Source organism: Apodemus sylvaticus, chromosome 14, assembly GCF_947179515.1.
Source record: "Apodemus sylvaticus chromosome 14, mApoSyl1.1, whole genome shotgun sequence".
Taxonomy (NCBI): domain Eukaryota; kingdom Metazoa; phylum Chordata; class Mammalia; order Rodentia; family Muridae; genus Apodemus; species Apodemus sylvaticus.
In genome coordinates, this window is record NC_067485.1 from 28,996,358 (window position 1) to 29,020,644 (window position 24,287).

General features: G+C 45.1%; 1 protein-coding gene across 2 annotated transcripts in view; it reads right to left on the bottom strand.

Annotated features, from left to right (window-relative positions):
• Dsp (desmoplakin) overlaps nt 1–24,287 on the bottom strand; it is a 49,406-nt gene that overhangs the window by 13,449 nt on the left and 11,670 nt on the right. For both annotated transcript variants that reach the window (XM_052157209.1, XM_052157208.1), the window contains exons 2-15: nt 21,785–21,887; nt 19,305–19,453; nt 17,794–17,968; nt 12,959–13,087; nt 12,003–12,053; nt 10,293–10,454; nt 9,002–9,106; nt 8,181–8,276; nt 6,854–6,979; nt 6,221–6,373; nt 3,957–4,111; nt 2,896–3,022; nt 1,944–2,145; nt 1,072–1,298 (exon numbers count right to left, since the gene is read on the bottom strand). In XM_052157209.1, coding sequence (XP_052013169.1) covers nt 1,072–1,298; nt 1,944–2,145; nt 2,896–3,022; nt 3,957–4,111; nt 6,221–6,373; nt 6,854–6,979; nt 8,181–8,276; nt 9,002–9,106; nt 10,293–10,454; nt 12,003–12,053; nt 12,959–13,087; nt 17,794–17,968; nt 19,305–19,453; nt 21,785–21,887 — 1,960 coding nt within the window. The remainder of the gene's footprint in view (nt 1–1,071; nt 1,299–1,943; nt 2,146–2,895; nt 3,023–3,956; nt 4,112–6,220; nt 6,374–6,853; nt 6,980–8,180; nt 8,277–9,001; nt 9,107–10,292; nt 10,455–12,002; nt 12,054–12,958; nt 13,088–17,793; nt 17,969–19,304; nt 19,454–21,784; nt 21,888–24,287) is intronic.

Sequence of the window (24,287 nt, forward strand, 5' to 3'; positions counted from 1 at the left end):
CTTTAAGGTATGCAGCAGTAGTTCTGCTCTGCATAGCAACGTTCCTGTCAGGTACATGCCACATGGCTTACATACACGCACATGGTAAGAGCAGCTAAGATCTACCCTCTTAGCAAAATTTCAATAAATACATTATTACCTGCAGTACCCTGCTGCATGCCAGATCTCAGATTTATCTTACTTCAAATGTGGACCCTTTAACCTACATCTTCAAACTTTCTCTCTGGCCCACCCCTGTTCGTCAGTATGCATGGGTTTCTATACATTTGACTCATTATTAAATTGGATAGGTAAGTGAGATTGCACACTGCCTTTAGTCTATTTCACTCAGCCTAACATCCCCCAGGTTCACACAATTCTCAATTTTTCTTTTTAAAAAACTGGATAATATGCCAGGCAGTGGTGGTGCACGCCTGTAATCCCAGCACTCTGGGAGGCAGAGGCAGGTGGATTTCTGAGTTCGAGGCCAGCCTGGTCTCAAACAGAGTGAGTTCTAGGACAGCCAGGGCTACACAGAGAAATCCTGTCTGGGGGAGGGGGGGAAAACAAATCCAAACAAACTAAAAAAACAACAACAACAACAACAAAAAAAAAAAAACAAAAAACAAAAAACCTGGATAATATTCCGTGATGGGCCGGAGAAGCTCAGTGGTTAGGAGCCTGTACAGCTCTTGCAGAAGACCTGAGTTGGCTTCCCAGCATCTACCTGGGGCAGCTCACAGCTGACTATAACATCGTCAGCTATAGGGGATCCAATACCCTCTTCTGACCTCTGTGGGACCCCATACTCATGTGTCTGTGCCTCCCTGACCTTGCCATAATTTAAAATAAATATATCTTCCATAGTGTACATATACCACAAGTTTAGAACACACACACACACACACATATATGTTCTGCACTCTAGCTGTGTGATTCTTAAGATTAGCTTTTAACCTTAGAAGCATCTTTAGTGTAACGATCGAAACAAATACTCTTGCCTATAAGCATGCACGCCATGGGTGGTTTTCCTCCTTTGCAGGTAAGCATACGGACCTTCGGGATCAGGAGACTAGTGTTAGCAGATCCTACCTTGAGCTCATTGATTTTCACGGTGATGTTGTGTGTAGAGCCTTGGTCAGTGAGCAGGAGATTTTTGAGCGTCATCCTGCCCTCGCAATGCTCCATCTGCCTGCGGATCTTCTGCAGTTCCATCAGCAGCCACGTCTCCTGTTTGTCGTTTTCTCTGTTAGTTTCAATGACTTTATTGTGGTTGACATCTTGGCAGGTACCCACGTGAGTGATTTCAGTTTTGGTAACTGTAAAAATAAGTTAGGACCAGAAATATGAAAGACTGCCAAGTCGGCAAGGTGCCAAGTACCTCAACTGAATAAAAAATATGCATATTCCCTATGACTTTATTCTAGAACTCTGTTATACAAATTATTTTATATGTCTGCTATGTAGTAGATAAGGCTTATTGTCACTCAAGTATTCCTGTGCCAGAAGACTGGTCCCTCATGTAAAAGTCCTGATGCAGCAGGGTCTTTAAGAGGTTGGCCTATTAGATTATTAGAGTATGAGGGTACCACCCTCAGCCAAGATGATTGTCCAACTTGTGGGGGATGTTTAAGTCCCTGGCACTACTCAGACCTCAGTAGAGTGATATATTCCAAAGGCATCCCATCCTTTCTACACGCCACCATTCCCATGTCTGCTTCTCTGTTGAATCATGACAAAGCCATGGGTCACTCACCAGGCTCCATACTGTTTCCCAGCCATCAGAGTAAGGAACTAAATAAACATCTTTTCTTTATAAATTATCCAGTTTTAGGTGTTTTGTTACATCAACACATAGCATACTAAGTGTCTTACAAAGAAAGAGTTTTACTCCGGTGGCTTTCTGCTTTCAAACCACCTATCTGACTGAAACTACAAAAATGTTGTAGATGGTGCAGGCTGACCTGTCTGGTGCTGGGGATGGCCAGGAAGCTGAATGACCAGGGTCTGGTAATGCTTCTGGGCATCGGTGAACTGAGACTGCATCCTCCGTTTGTCATCATCTCCAAACATCTCTGAGCCTTGGCTGTTTTTGATGAAATCTTGGTAATGGAGCTCAAGGTCTTCAATGGTCTTCATGTAATCTTCCTGTCTCATTGTTTTCAGCTAGAAGTGAATGGGACACGGTGAGTTGGGAAGACACAAATGCCCTCCTCAGACCCCCATGCAAGACAGAGTGGTCAGGGCGACCCTCATCATAGGCTAAAATATAAAAGGTCCTGAAGGCTTCATTAATGTTTCTAAGAAACACAGCAGTAGCTTTGCCGGTAGCTTTTTCCCTCACGGGGTATTTTTCTTCAAACACAATATTATGCAGAAGCTCAATTGTAAATAAAGCAAATGCAGCATAGCCATTCTAAAAAGGTAAAGGGGCTCAAGGGCCCTAAAGCTTCCCACCCTGACTCCTTCTCTTCATTTATCACTTCACTAAAGGACTTCTCAACCCAAAGCTCTGCCAACCACACCTTAAGAATCTCTGACTTAGAGGGATGCTTTCAGAGTTCTTCCAAGAATTCCGCCTGACTTCCCTTCTGCCTTGTTCCAGTGAATACGTATGATCTCATTCCCGTAAGTATTTTGGCTTGTCAGGTCTCTTCAGGGAGTGTGTCTGTGTGTCTTACAACCAGCCATGTGCTAATTCTGCCTTGTTTTGTGGTGCAGAGCAGAAAAACCCAAGGCTTCAAGCATGCTAAGCAAGCTTTCTACCCCCGAGCCCCACCCCTTTCTGTGCAGTAGTGGATAGACCAGTCCTGTGAAAGGCTAAGGGGCCTCATGTGGCAGGAAACAAAACCTTCATCTGTCCTGTGGATAGGGGCACTGGACCACACGGCTCTTTTGGCAGCCCTGGAGACGTACCTTGGCAATAGTCATGGCTCTGATCTTCTCAATGTCAATCATGCAGTAGTGCCAAGACACCAGGCTCTTCATGTTGATGTAGAGCTGGTTCCACAGAGCCAAGATGGCTTCATAGTACTGCTCAATCCTGGAAGGCAGAAAGGGAAAACACTCAGCCCAAACAGAAAACCTGGATGGGTTTGCACAACTGCCCATAAATCTAAACCAAACCTTATGGAGGGGTGGTGTTAATTTTCAAAACTGTCAACATGTCAATAGATTCAGACTAACCTGTACTTCTCACAAATACACTCTTGACTTTATCTGTAGTCATATAGATCATTCGAATCAGTCTGGTTGAGATAGGCTGTCTGATTCTTTGTTATAATTAACTGTGAGCAGTGTTTGGTTAGAAAGGGCTTAAAGGCTGACAACCCCTGGACCCTGGGCAGGCGAGGAAGGGAGGACATTTCCCAACACTTCCCACTCTGTGTGGGGCTCAAGATCTCCAATCTAAAGCATGTGAAAGACTCTGCAGTGGACGGCCTATAACGTGTGTTATACCTGCTGGCAAATAATTGCCACCATAAGGGGCGTGTCATATTTGTGACTACATTTTTTAAAAGAATTATTTATTTATTTTATGTATATGGGTACACTGTAGCTGCTTTCAGACACACCAAAAGAGGGCATCAGGTCCCATTACAGATGGTTGTGAGCCACCATGTGGTTGTTGGGAATTGAACTCAGGACCTCTGGAAGAGCAGTCAGTGCTCTTAACCGCTGAGCCACCTCTCCAGCCCACTATGACTACTTTTGAAATAAATGATTTGCTAGAGAGAGAGAGAGAAAGACAGACAGACAAAGAGAAGCTTCAAAGGATGTGGCAAGTGTCACTCCAATATGGTCAGATGTTCTCTTTTATCCATAATAAAATCTTCAATATAAACTTGTGACTATGTGCAATGTCTTTTCTGGGGGGCGATTACCATAAGAAAACGCTGCTGTGAGCTGCTCATTCAGGCCCCAGCCCTCCTGCCCCACCACTCAGTGTCACGGCTACTAGAAACTTCAGAACTTACTTGCAAGAAAGGTCCACAGCCAGTGGGTTCGGAGGCGGGATGATCAGGCCCACGGAGGGAACCAGCATGTCGACGCCCCCAGGCCCGGTCACGTACCACTTGCTGCGTTCATTGTTGTCCTTCAGGATGCACTCGTCCCCTTTGTGTACGATTTTCTGCCAATGAAAATGAAAACATATGAACTATTGGTCCTCCTGCACCTCCCCCGCCAAATGAAGACAATCCGATGCTCCCAAGCAAGTCCTGTGTGTAAATCATTCATGTGAACCAAAAGGGAATCGGCCGAGTCAGCTGCCTCTAAGCGATTTAGAGAGAGAGAGACTCCTCGAAGCTTGCCCAGAGTATGAGAAAGCCTTCCCTGCCACAGGCAAACCTTCATTTTATTTTCTTCCTGTTTTGAATTCCTGCTTTTTATAGTAGACTTTAATATGAGGGAGTCACTTGTCTCAGTCATATTTGCTCTCAAATTGACATCTGTCTGTAAGAAAAAAAGTAACCTTCTCCGTGAACAAAAGGAACTTCCACCTAGCCTGGTAGCTCAGGCCTACGGTCCCAGCTACTCATGAGACATTGGCAGGAGGGTTACCAGTTCAAAGACTGCCTGGGATATGAGCAAGATTAAGGGTAACCTGGTCAATTTAGGAAGACCATAGCCCAAGATCATAAATACAATAAAAAAGGCTGGACATACAGCTCAGAGGTAGTGTGACTGCTGGCCATGTGTGAGACCCTAGGTTCAGTGGTCAGTATACTAATTAATAAATAAATTCAAATAATTAATTCTAGCCCCCCTTTATAGAGGCAGGATTGCACTGTGTGACCTGGGTGGGATGGCCTAAGATGCACTATGTAGACCACGATGACCTTGAACTCACAGAGACTCTCCTGAATGTGAAGAATAAAGGTATGTGCCACAACACCTGGCCCTATACAGCTTCTTATCATGGCTACTAAAGGGCTAGAGGTGCAGCTTAGTGACAAAGGGCTTGTTTAGCACCACAGAAGAAGAAAACCAAAGCAAATAAAAACAAACAAACAAACAAAAAACCCCAACAACCTGCATATTAAGGCAACTGTCCATCTAAACATAAATTTTCACCTCATATTTCAATCTGATCTACTTTTTTTTTTTTCTCGAGATGGGGTTTCTCTGTATAGGCCTGGCTGTCCTGGAACTCATTCTGTAGACCAGGCTGGCCTTGAACTTAGAAATCTGCCTGCCTCTGCCTCTGCCTCCCAAGTGCTGGGATTAAAGGCATGCGCCACCACTGCCCAGCTTCAATTCAATCTACTATTGCCTTCCTTCCTTCTTTCCTTCTTTCTTTATTTCCTCCTTCCCTCCCTCTTTCTTTCCTTCCTTCTCTCTTCCTTCCTTTTTTCCTTTTGATCTTTCCTTCCTTCTTTTTTCTTTTCTTCCTTCCTTTTCTGCTTTGTTTGTTGTTGTTGTTGTTGATGTTTGGCTTTGGTTGTTCCTTGAAACAAGGTCTCACTCTCCACCCTGGGCTGCCTTTCTATGTAAGGGAATTCTCTCAGCCTTCCGGGTTCCAGGATTACAGGTGTGGGCCACCACATTCAGTACAACCTCCATCTTTCTCCCCATACAAGTTCTTAGAACATTCCACAGGGTAGAACAGACCTCCATTTCACAAAGCTCTTCTAACAAGGTGAGCACATTTGGCCTCTCAGATCCTTCAGAATGTTATTGTAATTCATAGATAAGAACAGAAACCAACCCTCCTCTCTATCAACCTGAATAAAAACTTCCCATATAGCCCTCGGGATTGATGTGATCCAGAACCGCCAAAACTTCCGCAGGAGACTCACATTACGGGAGCCAGGCCAGTGCCATTTCTCGTTTCCATTGATCTTGTCTGAAACTTAACGATGGCACGATCACAAATAAGCAAGCTTTCGGTTCCACAAGAAGGAAAAAGGCAAGCTTTGAAAGGTTTTAAACCTTCAAGATAACCATTGTTGAGGTGAGGGCTGGGTCTCAGAGGTAGAGTGTGTCAACATAGCCTGAAGCTTTGCCTTCCCCCTCCCACCCCCCAGCGGCCAAAGGAAGCATCTACTGTCCTGATTCCTGACAGTTCCCAGCAACTCCGCTCGGGGTTACTGCATTGGTTCCTCAGGTGATTGCTTTATTTAGAAGGACACAACTATGGTACTTATTGAAACCAAGATTAGTTTTGCCCTCTTGATTGACAGAAGCTTATGTAAAGAAAGGGAAGGCTTTGCTGTACTTCTGAGCGTGGGCCACACACCTGGTCTTGTTTGTAGTCACATAGAGCCCTGAGAATAATGGGCTTGTTGCTCCTGTAGTCCGGGTTCCGAGGTTTCAGCTGCACGATCTTCTTGGACTTGTTTACCAAGTTCTGCACCTGACGCTTGTATTCGAGGATCTTCTCCCGTTCTCTCTGCAATTGCAAATACAATCTGCTTTTAACCGAGTGCCCCATGAGCCCTAGAGACCTCTTGAAGAAGCTTCCACAACATCGAAGTTAAATATTGCTACAGTTCCACTGGTGATAATAAGCCAGAAATACATCATGAGGTAGCGTAACCTCCCACAGTGAGCCTTTTGAATTAATTGAGCAGGAAAGACTATTTCCATGAAAAGATTATATGGATAAAGTGTGAGGTATGTTTTCCCCATGGTCTTGTCAAGTTAAGTCATGGGTATCCTCTCTGCTCTTGTTTTCAGTAAATTACTGAGATACTGAAGCAAAAGCTCTTCCCTACAGTAGCTGGGCACACAGAGATGCCATGTAAAGATGACGAAATTGAGGTGTGGGCTCTGTGTGGGCTGTACTCCATCACAGCACGTCTTGTGTCTAGGGTGCTCCACCTCCCTCCTCCCCCATGCAGATGCTGAGGGTCTGGGTGTGGCACGGTACCTCCAGCTCTTTGATCTGCTCCAGCAGGTGCTGCAGGGGCATGTTCTTGTCACAGGGGTATTTCTTCCTGATGGAGTCCTGCAGCCCCTTCAGGTAAGCTTCGGTTGACTGGGCCTCTTCAAAAAACTGTTTGGGATGATAACAATCCTCGTCAATGAAAAGGAACTTGAGAAAATGCCAGGGTTCGGATCTTGAATGTCATCAAAGGCTTATGTGGGAAAGGCTGGGTTCCAGGGATTCCTGGGGTTTCTGGGGTGGCACTAATGGGAACGGTGAAACCTATAGAAGGGGCATCGAGGGTGGTCTGATCATTGGGGTGTACCCTCAGAGAGAATCAGGGGACCCTACCCACCTCCAGTTTTGCTCAATCCCCATACTGCCCACTAGGAGGCGCTACCTTGTCACCAACTAGAATAATGGGCCCATGGGCCACAGACTGGACTGTCTAAAACTGTCGACCAAATTAATGTTTTCTCTGTATACATTTAATTATCCTGGGTGTTTTGCTAACACTGGGGGAAATCTAACCACACGATCATTTTTGGTAGTTCTGCTTCAAAAACCAACACCCTCACGCAAGCCTCTGCTAAGTGGCTAAAGGAAAAGATTCGAGCAGAGAACACTCACAGACTTGGTAGCAGGGCCGAGTGACTGCTGTCCACATTACAAATCTCTCTTCCTCTCAACTAAGGACCGTTAGCAGGACTTACACATTATCTTTAAGACTGCTACCTTGCTTCAAAGGCACACTCAAAAGATAAGGTAGTGATAACATTGCCAATCATGTGACCCTATTAGTAGTACCATACCTGTGCAGCACATGAGCTTATAAACACCCCAGCCATACAATGCATGCACGTGGTGTATTATTTTAGACTAGGAAAAGTTCCCTGGAGATCACTCTGGGGTCTTATTTTGTATATGAGAAACTGAAGTCCGGAGTTGTGACTTGTTCTAAAATTACACAACTACATGATAATCCCAGAAGGGCTGGACTTCATCACTGTCATCAACACTTCTCACGGCCTCATGGCCACTCTAAAATATCTGACAGGGCCGACAAGATGGTTCAGTGGGTAACGATGCCTGTAGCCACACCTGATAATCACTAGGTCCCACATGGTAGAAGAAGAGGGTCAACTCAAGCAGGTTGTCCTCTGACCTCCACATTCGCATTGTGGCATGCAGCCGCCACCACACACACACACACACACACACACGCACACGCACACGCGCGTGCGCGCACACACACACACACACACATACACACACACCATACACATAAACAAATGTAGATTTTTAAAAATAAAATGATATGTCTAAAAACCTGAAAGTAGGCAGCATTTTCTTTGAGATGGACATCAATGCACTTGGTGATTTGCAGAATCCAGCTCCACTGTGTCTGCAGAGTGTCCATATATGCCTGAAACAAGAAAACATCAAGATGGCAGCTGCCTCGTGCCCACTCAGAAGCACAGAAGGGTGCCTCCCACACAGACCTGTGAGCCAAACAAAAAAGATGCCTCTTTATTTCACCCAATGCCAAGTGATTGGAGGCGGAGTATCCCACCTGAGATTTCTTGGTGCAAACAGTTCTTACAAAGAGCAACCATCAAAGGGACACCAGTCAAAATAGGTCTTGCCTTAATTGAGTATTTTCTGACCAATCAGAACAGACATGGTAAGGCCCAGTGTGGGATTCCCTTTGGAACTCCAAGCCTGTTCTGAGCTAGATCACGGGAAGGTATGATATATCACCTCCATCAGCCCTGAGTCCTGCTCACAGATAGTAGTCTCCAGCAAAAGACAACATATACTACCCAAGGGCTACATCTGGCCCACTGCTTTTATTTATAAATAAAGCTTTATTGAAACATGACCATGGTTGTTCATTTGCACAGACCTTAGCTACTTTTGTGATGCAACAACAAAATTAAGTAACTGTGACAGAGATCATCTGGTAAAGTCTAAAATATTTCTGGATTTTTCTAGGAAAAAAACAAAAGCCAAATCCTAGCCTATGGTGCTGATCCTAAACTAGAAAATAAAGCTTGTACAGCTTCACAGCAGAGAAGAATCATTCACCCACAAAGATGCCTTTTATGAAATATTTTTCCCTAATGAGAATGTAAATCCTGTGAGACCTACCTCAATTTTGTCTGAAGCTGGATGCTGATTGAGGACAAGCTGGTCACTTTCTTGTTTAAGCTTATTGAGTTCCTTTTCCTTGACTTCCAGTTGACTCATGCGTATCTGTGCAAAGAAAGGACCAAATCCTTACAGCAAGTCACAATTAGGTTTCTATTGTGCTACACTCATTAGAGGTGGCTACATACAAAACTTCATTTTGGAAACAGTCGATGCTGAGGACTCATATTACATTGTCCTCAAGAACCACAGTCACTCGGGAAACCAAGGTTTGTCAGAGGCTGAGACAAGACTGTGGGTATGACCTGACCAAGGCCACACAGGTAACTAATAACATTGCCACTGATACATGGTAAACCTCCCCAACTCCAAATGCTTGGGACAGTGTTTCAGATTTGGGATTTACTATTATAAAATATTTGCTTATACAGAGAAATATTTTGGAAAGGACCCGAGCCTAAAGATAAAACTCATTTTTATTTTCTATCCAATAGCCTGGAGGTAATTTTAAATAGTATTTTGGGGGCCCCTGGATTTTGACTGCCACCTGTCACCTAAAGTCAGGTGTAGAATATTCTTCTCATGGCATTGCAGTGGCATTCAAAAGGTTTCAGAGAGAGCATTCTGGATTTCAGATTTTCTAATTACAGGCGCTCCATACATAACACGTTCTGATTCCAAGTTTCAGGTTTTGACCCATCGCTCTACAGTGCCACCCACTCTAGGGTGTCTGGATGAACAATCTCCACACTACCCATGAATCACGCTATCTTCATGGATATTAAACAATGAACCTGGGTGTGGGGGATGGCTAGCCAGCCACGGTACATCCCCAGAGTCCCTTCTTGGCGGGATAAGGCAAGATGATTGGGTTCCAAAATGTAGTAGCCTTTCTGCCATACAGAGGGAAACCCTATCTCTTTAACAATAAAGAGGGAGAGGCTGGAGAGATGCTCAGTGATTAAGAACACTGACTTCTTTTCCAGGGGACCTGGGTTTGATTCCCAGTGCCCACACAGTAGCTAACAAGCTCCAGCAACTCCAGTTCCTGGGAATCTGATGCCCTCTTTTGGCAATTGTGGGCACTGCAAGCACATGGTAAGCAGATACACAGGCAGGCAAAACACCCACACACATTAAATAAAGCTAAATCAATCTTACATCACTGAACAGTGTGCCCACTTACAAGTGGCTGATCAAATTATCTAACCCCCCACCTGACACACACACACACACACACACACACACGCACATGCACACGCACACGCACACACAAGGTAGGCCATCTTACAGAGAAGGCCTCCTGCTTCTGAGCGATGTTGGTGTTCTTGTCACTCCAGTCATACAGCAGCTCCTCCTCCTCGCAGTCATTGATCCACATGATCTCCCGAGAGGTGGCCTGGATGATGTTCTGCAGCTGGCGCAGGTGGTCCATCCTCTCGAAGGAGGCTTTCTGCAGACAGGGTCAAGAGCGGCTTTAGGATAGCGACAGTATAATGACACAGCATTCTCTGCAGACTGTGCAGATAAGAGTTCTCTACTGAAACCATCTGAGGCTGGCCTAAAACCTCTTAACCTGCTGCATTCACGTGATATAGGAGAGAGGCCCTGCCCAAATTGGTGATGCCTGTGGGGCCGTGGCTATGTCAGATTCAATCATTCCAAACGGTCATTCTCAGCTTTTCTCTTGGTGCTGGGGAAACTCAGGGTGCTGGAGAAGCACCCTGCTTTTGAGCTGTTATCTCTAGCCTCTGAAGAGTCTTGACTCAGACAATGGTTTGAAGTCAGTCAGATGGCTCAGGCAAAACATTTTCTGGAGAAGCCGGATGACCTGAGTTCAATTCCCAGGACCCATGCAGAGAACTGACTCTACAAAGTTATCCTCTTGCGCTGGAAAGACATCTCAGAAGTTAAGAGCACTGACTGTTCTTCCAGAGGTCCTGAGTTCAATTCCACGTGGTGACTCACAACCATCTATAATGGGACTGATGCCCTCTTCTGGCATGTCTGAAGGTTGGACAGTATACTTACATACATTAAATAAATTAAAAAAAAAAAGTTGTCATCTGACCACATCCACTATAGCATATGTGTACCTACATATATACACATGCACACACCAACTGTAATAAATAAGTTTAAAAGATAATGGTGCTTGGGATTAATAATTTTAGATAATTAGGGGGAACTAGATGCCTAGATAAATCAAGTTTTCTCTCTTAGGTAAGTCAGGCTTTGCCCCCCCCCCCATACACACACAAATTTAAAGTTCCAGTCTTATGCCCAACCCAACAGGAAAAGTAGTGTGTTACCAGGAGCCACGCTATCTTAAAATAGAAGTAGCCAGCAAGGAACTATGGGAAAGATGAAAATAAGATAAGCCAAATAGATAGAGGAGTGGAAATCTCTACTCCGAAACCAAGCAGGCGGCATAGCATCTGTCAGGAGACGATGACAGGCTCATAAAAATATGCGAGGAAAACATTTTGCATGTGTTTATTATTGTTGGAAAGGGCTGCAATCCTTTGTCACTTTAGAGGCATCAAACAAGAGTCATTGATGTGAAATGTTAACAGAACAGTGCTAGGCACTGCCTTCACAAAGCAAAACCAGACGAATCCTTTGAAACTTCAATTCTAAAAGAAAATCAGGGGATGAAGAGATGGCTCAGTGGTTAAGAGCACTGACTGCTCTTCCAGAGGTCCTGAGTTCAAATCCCAGCAACCACATGGTGGCTCACAACCATCCGTAATGAGATCTGACACCCTCTTCTGGTGTGTCTGAAGACAGTGACAGTGTACTTACATATAATAATAAATAAATCTTTAAAAAGAAAGAAAGAAAGAAAGAAAAACAGCAGCAGCAACAAAACTATAATCTACGGACACAGGCGTCAGTGTATATGCAGGCTCTTTGCTGATCTCTAAGCCAGTGGCTGGCCCCCAGAGACATTTACCACTTAAGGAACTGAACTGAACTAACAGAGGCTAAACAGACTTACCAGCAGGTTTTCATATTCCTCCTCCAACTGGTAGATTGCCGACTTCTCACGCTGGAAGATAAGAAAATGCAGGCAATTATGCAGTCCCCCTCATGGAGGTCTATAGAAAGTGAGGCCCCTTCTAAGCCTCCTTCTAAGGTGCTGGCCTCAGCTTTCTCAATAGAAAAGAAGCAATTACTCTATTAAGTCTTTTGCCCACAGTGATCTTTTTCCCCAGAGAGTTTGAAGGCCCCTCCCTGGCCATTCGCCCCGTTCTCCACAAGGTAAATACACTGTCACTTAAGAACTTGCTGAAGGAAATATGATTTCAGATCCCCCAGATCTTAGCGACATGAAGGAGACAGCCGAGCAGATGCTCAAGTGAGCAAGAGTACGGTTTAAATGGTGGAAAAGGTGGGGCAAAGCGAAAATGAAGACTTTGATCTAAGGATCACACTTAGTGATTTCACACATGGGGTGGGGTGGGGGTGGGGGTAGGTAGCAAGCACTGAGAGCAGACTGCTATCTTGTGCCTTTATTCTCCATTCTCCCCAAGTCGGACTTTTTTTCCAGCACAGGAGAGGTATGTGAGACACAATTTCCTGCAGGACAAATGTGACTCTAGTCCCACCTAGGAGCAGACTCACCAGCTCACCAGCAATATAAACTACATACTAGTCTCAGTTTCTTCTGGTAGCTGATGTTTTGCTTTCTGCAGGTAATTATCTGCCTGCCACCTCTGCAAATACTTATTTATAAACCGTAAATGCATGATATCTTCCTTGCACGTAACATTTGGTTCAACTCCTCCAGCTCCCATAAATCTCTTTCTACTTCCCTTTCAGACCATGGAGATTTGGGGTTGGTTTTGTTTTAATTTCTAGTCTCTTGGAAAGGTAATAATAGTCTCGTGTTTCAGACAAATTTGCCTAAGTGATACCCCCTTCTATAGACTCCGAGATGAAGGTGAGAGGTACCAGATCTGCTTTGATCTTGTCGAGCTGCCAGCGGTAGTCTCCGATGGCGTTGTGGATGCTTCTGTGGCTGTTGATGTGCTGTTCCACTGAAGCAGAGTCCACACCCCAGGCCATCAGGTCCATTTCCGCCTGCAGCAAGAGACGAGGAGCACACCCTTTACTGTCCCTCCTTGCAACAGACTCCTTTCTCTACAGCATCAGGGGTAGAGAGAGATAGTGCCCATGGCACTGCTTCAGATAAAACTCAAAACGCACAATCACCCAGGATGCTAGGGCAGGAAGAGTACTTGAGCTCAGGTGTTTAAAACCGGCTTAAGTACACAGCAAGGGAAAGAAAGAAAGAAAGAAAGAAAGAGAGAGAGAGAGAGAGAGAGAGAGAGAGGAAGGAAGGAAGGAAGGAAGGAAGGAAGGAAGGAAGGAAGGAAGGAAGGAAGGAAGGAAGGAAGGAAGGAAGGGAAAAAAGAAAGAAAAGAAAGAGAAAAAAGAAAGAAAAGAAAGAAAGAAAGAAAGAAAGAAAGAAAGAAAGAAAGAAAGAAAGAAAGAAAGAAAGAAAGAAAGAAAGAAAGGAAGGAAGGAAGGAAGGAAGAAAGAAAGAAAGAAAGAAAGAAAGAAAGAAAGAAAGAAAGAAAGAGGAAAAAAGAAAGAAAAGAAAGAAAGAAAGGAAGGAAGGAAGGAAGGAAGAAAAGGGAAGAAAAATGAAAAAGGAAGAAAAAGGAAGAAAGGAAGAAAGAAAGGAGAGAAAAGAAAGAAAGGGAAAGGGAGGAAGGAAGGAAGGAAGGAAGGAAGGAAGGAAGGAAGGAAGGAAGGAAAGAAGGAAGGAAGAACAAACTATATGACCATGCCAAAATACATTTTAAAGGGTTGAGACTACCAAATGGCTAATGAGAATCACCAAATATATCCTCAGTCAGTATGGTTCCAGCCCAAGATGAACATGAGTAGGAAATTCAGTCATGGATCCTTGCCATCTAGATCATTCTTCTGAAGAAAGAGAATCTACATTGGAGGATGCTGAGGTTGGGGTGGAGCTGGCCAAATGGCTCAGCCAAAGGAGTGGTCACACAAGCGTAATGACTGTATTCTGATTCCCAGAACCCATGGGAAAAGGACAGAGAACTGATGCCCAAAAATTGTCCTCTGACCCCCGAACTGTGCCCTACACTCACACATAATAATAATTTTCACTTTTTTTTTTTTTTTTTTTTTTTTTTGGTTTTTTCAAGACAAGGTTTCTCTGTGTAGCCCTGGCTGCTGTCCTGGAACTCACTCTGTAGATCAGGCTGGCCTCGAACTCAGAAATCCACCTGCCTCTGCCTCCCAAGTGATGGGATTAAGGCATGCGCCACCACTGCCCAGCAATGCGCACATTTTTAAAAGGGATAAAATAAAAAAGGAATAGAATGTGAATCTGTATGACTAGATACCAGTCACATGAATTTGACACATCGCAAATACTAATAAATGTTTCTTTTTTGTTTTGTTTCCTTTGAGATAGGGTTTCTCCAGGTAGCCCTGGCTATCCTGGAACTTGTTCTGTAGACTATACTGGCCTTGAACTCACAGAGATCCTCCTGCTTCTGCCTCTGGAGTGCTGGGATTAAAGAATGCACTGCCTCTCAAATGAAATCCCTAGCCTAAGGAAGTTGTCATTGTTTATTTCTTTAAATTATCTTTTGTTTGTTATTGCTATATGGGGGATTGAACCTACAGCCTCACGAATGCTAGGCACGTGCCCTACCATTCAGCTACAGCCCTAAGTTATATTGATGAACGTTACATAATTAAATCTTGGCTTAGAAATTCAGCATTTAAAAGTTCCCTTTTGAACTGTAAAGACTCTTATGGTTCATTTCCAAGGGAAGACACTATGCAAACTCAAGATCCTTCATTCTGATTAATGTTGGAAACAACGCTACAATTATGGGTTTACCATTCACTTTTGAAATGTGAAATCTGACTAGATTTATCACGTGAGTCCGGAAATTTAAGAATGTCTCACAGTAAGAATCAAATATATTGTTTCCTTCTCTGGCACATTCCATTCACCGTCTCTTCCTCCTTTTGCATGAGCATGTGTAGATTTCTAAATCACCTGTGTCATCTCTCTGGCAGGCCAAGGGCAAACATCCATGCTGGGACGGGCAGCAAGAACAGAACACAATTGTCCTAAGCCACACCCATGTTCTAGTGCCCTTGGCAAGGCTTCAGAGAGGAGCCATTTCAGAGTCAGAGAACTGAAGGTTACTTAGCAAGGACTTTGGCCCTGTCCGGCAACTGCCGGTGTTTGAAAACAGAAACAGCAGGTGCTACACCGGGATGGTAGCGATGACCCAGGGCCAGCTCACCGGCTCATTACCTGCCAGGTGTACAGTATCTGGCTCGCCCATCAGCAGAAGCACAGACCAGGGAAACAAAGCAGCAGCCTAGCAGGGAGACGTGTGCCTGCCTCCTGAACACGATGCCGGGGGAAACCTGCAGCTCTTATCAGCACAGGCCTTGGCTGGGCCTCCTGGGAGTGAGTGAAGAATGCCCGCTATGTGTGGGGGGAGGTGGAGGGAGAAGGAAACGGGCCACACAGAATCCCAGGGCAAACCTCCAGCAGGACTCAGACAGCTTTGAGTTTGCTGAGAACTCTAAGAAGCACCTGACATGGTGTTGGAAAATGGCGGACCAATACAGTCGTGTGAGAACACCATTTCCTGAGGTTTAAAAATGTAGAGCTATTTTTTTTCTACCAAATCTTCTTTGCTTTAATGTGTGTGTCTGTGGTCGCTGTTTGTCCATGTGTTGGTGTTGGAGACAAAGCTCCCCTAAGTAGCCCAGGCTGAGATTACAGGCATGTACAAAGCATCCTTACAATGCTACACCCACAGCAATCCAGAAAATGACTAACTCTGAGCTGTCGCTTAACTGTCACACTGGCTTAGAAGACATCAGGGGATATGACATCGTCCTATAATTACTTTGGTTCAAAGTTTGTCTTGCCTCCCTACAAGGATCCTTGAAGGTCACAGTTCAAGCCCCATTAGCTCAAATTGTCCTCAGGCTCAGAGTGTCACTCTCTAAACAAGACTTTATTAATGCTCTCACGGGCAATCATTTGGCATTTGGGATGTTGCTCATCTTCAATAGTATTCATCTTTATAACTGTGGACCATATTTTTGAGCCCTCATGTTCTAGCATGGTGCCAATACTGATGAACCCTCAAGAACTGTGCATTCAGGGGTGGAAGCCAGAGCCTCCCCAGCTCGAAGTCATTCTGAGCCACAGAGCTCATTCATGGCTGCCTGGCATCTGTGAGACCCGGTCTCAAAAATTAAAGAAAATTTCAAAGACTTTAGGAAGTCTGAAGACATGCGAACAAGTTTACAGTTAAGTTTCTGAGATCATCGCTGACTTCGTGCGATGATCTACTCCACCTTCCATAACAGTTTATGGTCTTTATAGTAAGTGTGTGTGTGTGTTGTGGGGTAGGGCAGAGTAGAATACACTATGATCTCAGTATCTTGGAGGAAGAGACAGGATGATTCAAGGCCGGCTGGAGCTACAAAGCAAGACCCTGTCTCAAAAACCAAAACAACAAACAACAAACAAACAAAACCAAATAGGTCTGGAGAGATTTCTCATTGGTTAAGAGCCCTAACTCTTCTTTTAGAGGAGCTGGGTTTGATTCCCAGCATGCACATGGTAGCTCTCAACCATCTAGCTCTGGAGGATTCAATGCCCTCTGCTGGGCACTGTATGCATGTGGTATATACACACATACACACACACACACACACACACATATATATATATATACACACAGATGCGTGTGTGTGTGTGTGTATGTGTGTGTGTGTGTATGTGTGTGTATGTGTGTGTATGTGTGTGTATGTATAATACACACACAAATGAAAACAAATAAACAAATGTAAACATAAAAAAAATAACAGAATGAGTGAGTGAATGAATGCTTAGAATGGCTGAAAGAATCACTGCATGAGAAGACACCCAAACCTTTTGAAGACTGGGTGTTAGGGGACCTTCCCTGTGGTCCTAGATATTCCAGAGGTTGGTCTGGAGAATGACTTGAGTTTGCATGTTCCAGACTAGCCATGGCAACACAATTCAACTTGGACTCAAAGAAAAGAGTGGGGGTCGGTAGGGGTGCTAAAATGGCTAAGAAATTCTAGAACCACTAAGAAATCGGACCAACAATTAATCAAGTTCTTACAGCATTGCATAACAATCTCTCCACAATGCACCATTTTAATACATCCACCTCTCCAAGAAGGACGGCTCATTAGAAGGTTTTCATTATAAAATTCCCATCTGCGTGATTACGGCATGTTTCTGGGGCCACCTGCTCATTATCGGGCTTAATTACTACATAAAACAACAAAACAGTAATTAGCATTGAAAAATACTTTGTAGGGACTCCAGTTGCAGGGAAAGGATCAGCACATACTTCTTGGGCCATTATTTGACTCCACACCCACACAAGTGATGGGAGACCTGCACAGCCGGACAGGCAAACTTCAAAAAGCCACCACGGAGCCCAAACCAGAAGACCCAGTATCACGGTGCCCAACACATCCCACATGATAGTATTTTATAAATTTATTTTTTCGAATTTCAGCTGTTCTCTCTCTTGTGTTACTATTTCAAATCAGCCATAGAAGAGCTCTTTTCTTTCTTTCCAGCCTACATGGAAGACGGATGAGGTGAGTTGCAATGACCCGGTGACTTAGCAGGTGGCTGCCCCTGGAGGGCTGGGCCTGACTGTGCCACCATCTATGTCCAGACCTCCTAGGTTAGGCGTCTAAGAAGGAGCCCTTGTAAGGCCACTTACCCTCTGCTGCCTCATCCAGCCCAGACACTCGCCCGTGAGGCGTTTGGTGAACTCATCCCAGCCGGAGCCACTCTGGCAGGTGTACCCTCCGCCTCCCTTGGAGCTGGCCCTTCGGACTCGAGGGGCGCTGATGGCCTTGTAAAGGGCTCTCATTTGTTCCTGGAGCTGAAGCAGTCTGAAAGGAAAGGAAACCAGTGCCGTGGTCACAAGAAAACAGCCTATGAAAACCCATCCCGAGCAAACGACCACCTCTCTGGGTTTCTTTTGGGTCAGTCTACAGGCTAAGGACGTTGTGTTGGAAGATTTCTTTTCTCTGCCCGTGACTTCCAGCTTGGCCTCATGGGAGTATAAATGCTGAGAAGCCACTCACAACCCATCATCATAACAAGGGGCATTGCCTTTGCCTAACCTGGCAGCCACTCAGCTTCTTTTGAGGGAATTTATCTTTCGGGTACCCTGGGCCTTAGTAGCCCGAGAGCAGATTCAGACCACACATCTCTGCTGGGAAGGCCTCTGTACTGGCTAGTTTTGTGAGTCATCTGGACACACGCTGAAGCTTCACAGAGAAAGGAGCTTCAGTTGGGGAAATGCCTCCTTGAGATCCAGCTGTGGGGCATTTTCTCAGTTAGTGATCAAGAGGGGAGGGACTCTTGTGGGTGGTAACATCTCTGGGCTGGTAGTCTTGGGTTTTATAAGAGAGCAGGCTGAGCAAGCCAGGGGAAACAAGCCAGTAAGAAACATCCCTCCATGGCCTCTGCATCAGCTCCTGCTTCCTGACCTGCTTGAGTTCCAGTCCTGACTTCCTTTAGTGATGAACTGCAATGTGGAAGTGTAAGCTCAATAAACCCTTTCCTCCCCAACTTGCTTCTTGGTCATGATGTTTGTGCAGGAAAAGAAACCCTGACTAAGACAGTCACTTTCAATTCCAAGGGTCTCACTTGATTAAATAAAGCTTGATATTAGCCACTTGAAAAGGCAGATGCTGTACCAGAGGCCTCTGCTGCTGCCTAAATGGAGGGGGTGGGGGGCTCATGACCCATTCAGCTCTTCAAACCATTCTAGAGGTTTACAGCCTTGGGGACTGAAGCCAAGACTTCCTGCTTGCCAGGCAAGAAGTCTACCACATTCTTTGTCCTTCTTTAAACATAAACTATACAGTTAATTCATTTTGAGATGAGATCTCACTAAATTTTCCAGGCAGGCCTTGAATTTTTGATCCTCCTATTTCAACTTCCCAAACACCCAGGATCGCAGGGCTCTGCTGCCATTTCCAGGAAAAGCTAGCACTTTTTGAATGGTCATTTTTTTGCAGGTCTGTTTAATTGTTAGAGCATCTCTGGGTGGGGGCGGGAAGAGCCCTGGAAATATGAAGTTTGTAGTTTTATATTTAAACTGGATAAAGCTGCAAAATCCCAAGTGAGGGAATTGTTCTTGGGGAATGCGTGTGCTTCCTCTGGAGAAAGCCGGAAGTCACCTGCTGGGGGTCCCCTTCTGTGCTCTGAAGGCAATACCTTTTCTGATACGCATCACAGGGCTGGCCCATCTGCCTCATCTCCCGGATCAAGCCATCTATGATTTCCATCTGATCGTTGGCTTGTGTGAAATACTCATCCAGCTCTCGGTTCCATGCCAGCTGGATCCCCTCTCCGAATTTCAGCTCCTAGCAGGAAGGATTTGCATGAAAATACATAAGTCTGTAAGGAAAAATCTCATGTGCATCAGTGAAAGCAAACCTTCTACTGTCACATAGCAGAAGCCCCCTAATCAAAAAGTTCACTTCAGACTGTACTGAGCACACATCTGTAACCCCACACCTTTGGAGACTGAGGCAGGACGATCAGGAGTTTGAGACCTGCCTGTACTAAATGAAGAGACTCTTGTCTTAAAAGCAAGCAAACAAATAAAAACAAATAAACAACAACAAAAAAACCCCAGAGCCAGTGAAATGGCTCAGTACCTGCCTCAGAACCTGGGGACCAGTGTTCGATGCCCAAGGCCCACATGGTGAAAAGAAGGAGAGAACAAAATTGTTCTAAAACTTGTTCTTTGACCTCCAGATGCATTCTCTGGTAGTCACTCACTCATAATACACAATCATGTGCATACACACACACACACACACACACACACACACACACACACGCACACACATGCACATGCGCCCCATATAATAAAACAGTCCAAAATATTTTAAATTATGTTTCTATTTCATGTGTGTGTGTATGTGTGTTTCTGTATAAGAACATAACTTTTTTCAGTTCTTTAAGAAAGCAAAATGACACACTGAAGTTGTGTCAGATGTCACCAACGGAGGGGCTCTGTGACAGGTCTATGAGACGGAGCTATTCAGTTTGGTATCTTAAGAGTCGCTCCTTCGCACTGACATAGTTCCTAAGCAGAGATGTTCTGCTGCTTCAGAGCCCTCTAGCTGTTGCTCTCCCTTGCTCTCTCTCCCTAGGCTGCAGACAAGTGAATCGTAGCTCTATACACAAATGTGTTAACAGACATGACATCACATCCCCAGCACCCACCTCAGTACCTTAATGTACATCAATAGAAATAAACTGGGAGCACTGGTCCCACAGTCACTGTAAACTCCACCCAGGCCTGCACGTGTGTTCTACATTAAGTACTGACACCCGCTTTGGATGAAGGCGTCCAGCCAGGTTTGCTCTTTTCCCCTGGATCTTAAAGTATTTTCCTCCTTTCCCTCCTCCTTCCCTTCCTCTCTCCTTCTCTATACCTTCTTTCCCTTCTGGTTCATTGGTAGTTTCACTATGTAGTTTAGGATGGCCTCAAACTTAGAATCCTCCTGCCTCTGTTTCCCAAGTGCTGGCTGTGATCCTCAACACCTGTCAGCCTATTCTTTTACATAGGTGCTATGAGAAACTACATGGGGTTTAAATTATGATATTGGAACATTAAGATAGCCTTCCATAAACAAGCAAACAAACAAACAAACAAATAAATAAATGTTCTGGGTTAAAACCTTTGCAGTGTGGAAGGTTCTGGATATAACTCAGGCATGAATGTCTACTCTGGAGAGAAGAGATTACAATTCAAGTGCTGAAAACTCGAGGTCCCCTCCGGAAGAAGACAGAAAAGGTAACCATCACCCTGTCATTTTCTGGTCAGATTTTAGAAAACCCAGAGCCACTGTAAGGCCTGCAAGCACTTTAAAAGGACTTAGGGCCAGAGAAATTGCTCAATGGTTAATTGAACACACTGCTCTTCCCAGACCCAGGGTTGATTCCCAGCATCTCCACAGAGCTGCTCACCACACCTGGGATCTAAAAGATCTGACACCCGCTTCTGCCCTCAGGAGGTACCAGGCAAACATATGAGCAGACAAAACACCCAAACACAGAAAATAAAAGCTAAAATAATCTCTTAAAAAGTGAGAACTTGTTGGGTGTTGTGAGGTACACCTTTAATGCCAGCTCTCAGGAAGCAGAGGCAGGCAGATCTCTGAGTTCAGGGCCAGCCTGGTCTACAGAGTGAGTTTTGGGACAGCCAAGGTTATTACACAGGAAAACTGTCTCAAAAAACAAGAGGGGTGCGGGGAAGAACTTTAATAGGTGACTAATCAATTCATGTGATTAGTGGATGAATAGGTTATCTTCAGAGTTGGTCTGTTCTAAACTCCAACTTGGCTAGAGTGTTGTGTGCTCTTTGTCTGTTGCCATGTGATGCCTTCTGCCACCTGGGGACTCTGCCAAGAAGAAGGTCATTGCCAGATGCTGCCTTCAGATTGGGCCAGGACCATGAGCCAAAACAAACCTCTCTTCTTCGTAGTTTCCCCAGTCTGTGGCGTTGTTACTAGCAACAGAAAATAGATTAAGATGATATCCCTGTCTCGACTACTCTGAAAGGACCATCTCTAGACACTAATGATGTGAGAGGCCCAGCCACACACAGGCTGTGATGAGGGCGTGAACTCCCCAGAAACCAGCTTGGGCAAGAACCACACTGGGGCCGTGAGGGAGCTTACCGGCTGCGCGATCAGCTCCGCCCGCATCAGACAGTCTGAGCAGTTTTGCAGAAGTTCTTGGATAGTGTTCTGGTTCTGATGCCTGGACATGGTGCCGGTTTGACTGTGGAGACAAAGAAACCCAGACATGAGATGATTTTTATCAATTTAAAAGTAATATCAAATGTTCACAAAGGCTGAAAAAAATGACACAAAAGTAGTCCTGTGAACTCAGACACCACGGTCGTTCATGAGGTGATATCGCTCCAGTAAGTATGTGTGTGGATTTATCACCTTTTCCAGACCCAAGGACAGTGACACCAAAATATTTCAGTATATATTTCCTGACAATGAAGCACAATGAACAACAATATAACCATAGGACAATTGTCCAAGTCAGGGAAGTTAAAATGGATATCATATTATTTTCTAATCTATAGAATATTTTGTTTGTTTGAGACAGGGTTTCTCTGTGTACCCCTGGCTCCATAAACTAGGCTGGCCTCAAACTCACAGAGTTCCTTGTCTCTGCCTCCCAAGCTCAAATTTTGCTGTGATACCAAAATCTCATAGAATTAACCCCAAAATGTCCTCCTTCAGGTCCACAGGGCCAGTGACGGCAGCCTGTGATCTCATCTGGCCTGTCTGTCACTCCTCCTCCCTCCGGATAGCCAAGTCCCCAGCACACGTCCTTCTATGGCAAGCACAGAGCACAGAGATGTCACTAGCAAAGCCAGCCACGGGAGACGAGAGCAAAGCTAATTCTACAAAAAACCTTTTCCACAGTCACATCAAGAGGCGGTAAGGGCAAGGAAATCTCCGTATGAGAGAAAAGACGGAACAGCTCTTGAGCAGAAGTTTCTTCCCAGAATGAGGCTCGTTCTACATTCTTAATTTGATGATTATAAATCAAGCTGCAGCCCTGCCTTCTGCAGCTTGGTTTAATGGTGATGTAAAGCACAACAATTTATGTTTGCTATGTATGGAAATGGTGGATCAATATACTGCATGATGCTGAACTTGAGGGTAGAGAGCTAGCTTAGCGGTTAAGCGAATACACCAGTCTCGCAGTTCCCAACACCCGCTCTGGGCAGTTCACATGTGAAGTGTCTGTAACTCCAATTCCAGGGGCTCAGACAGCCTCTCCAGCATCCAAGCACACCTGAATAGGCCTGCACATACATGAAACAAACATCCTTACAGGGCTTTAGAAGTGCCTGGTCCTTCAACCTGCTTCAGTATGCATCTGATTCTATCAGTTCGATGTCTCTCTATCAAAATGAACTGTGTGCATCTTTCTATGTCTTATTGTAAAAGTTTAGTTTTAACCTGTGTGTAAGATCGTGTGCCTGAGCCTTTGAGGGCAGGTGTCTCAGGAGGCAAAACATCTGAGCCCATAGAGCTGGTCTCCAGGTGGCCGTGCTCTGCTCAGCACTGGTGCTGGGGACTGACTGATCTTAGGTCGTCTGAGAGACCAGTCAGTGCTCTTAACAGCTGAGCCATCTCTGCACCTCCCCCCGACCCCACCCTGTATGTTTCAAAAAAAAAAAAAAAAAGAATTCTGTTAAAAAAAGAAAGGGGATGTTGAGCTACAGATGTTGAGCAGTTCAAAAATGTAGTACTAGCCTGGCATGTGCCCTGGGTGACAAGCGAAGCACTGGGGGGGGGGGGGGGAGGAATGCTAAGAAAAACAATAGCTATATCATACCCAGATGAGGAGGCCCACATGAATGTGGGAACCTCTCCCACAGTGCCTGACTACATTATTACCACACCACAGGAAAGCATCTTCTTTCTTTTCTTTTTTTTCTGCCACTTATTTGGGGTTCCTCCCTGCATGGAAGGCTCCCCAACAAGCCAGCACTAGCTGGATGTGGGTGAGGATCCCAGCCTTCCCTGGGAACCACTCCCAAATGACGTCACTGGCTCCTTGAGGCAGGCCCAGACAGCACACTGCCTGAGCGTCCACCTGTCAAAACCTGGGCAGCGTCTGGGACTCCTGCACCATGAGTACAAGCTGTCCCGCTTCCGCTCAGCATTACACAGAGAATCTGGCGTGAGTCCCAACCCCACTGGGACACAGACAAGACTACATCTGTTGTCCTAACTTGTACAGGATTCCAGCGGCCTGAGAACACTTTCCGTACGTACCTGACAGAAAGCAGGTACCTGACAGAAAGCGGAAGGAAATATAAGAAACTAAAGCAAATAAATCATGAAGGTCTTCTGGGAGGCTGGGGCGGGAAGGTGGCTTGAGTTTGGGAGTTCAAAACCAAGCTGGGCAGCAGTGAGGTTCTACATAAAATAAAGAAGGGAGGAATGTAGAAAGGAAAGGGTGGGGAAATTGGAAAGTCTTGTATAAATACAATAGTTTTTCTTATTTTTTTCCTTTATTTTCTTTCTACTTTTGCTCCTTTGGCTATCTGAGACAGAGTTTCACTCCATAGTCTCTCTTACTATGTAGCCCAGGCTGGACTCACTGTCATAGCAATCCTCCTGCCTCAGCTTCCTGAGTATTGGGCTT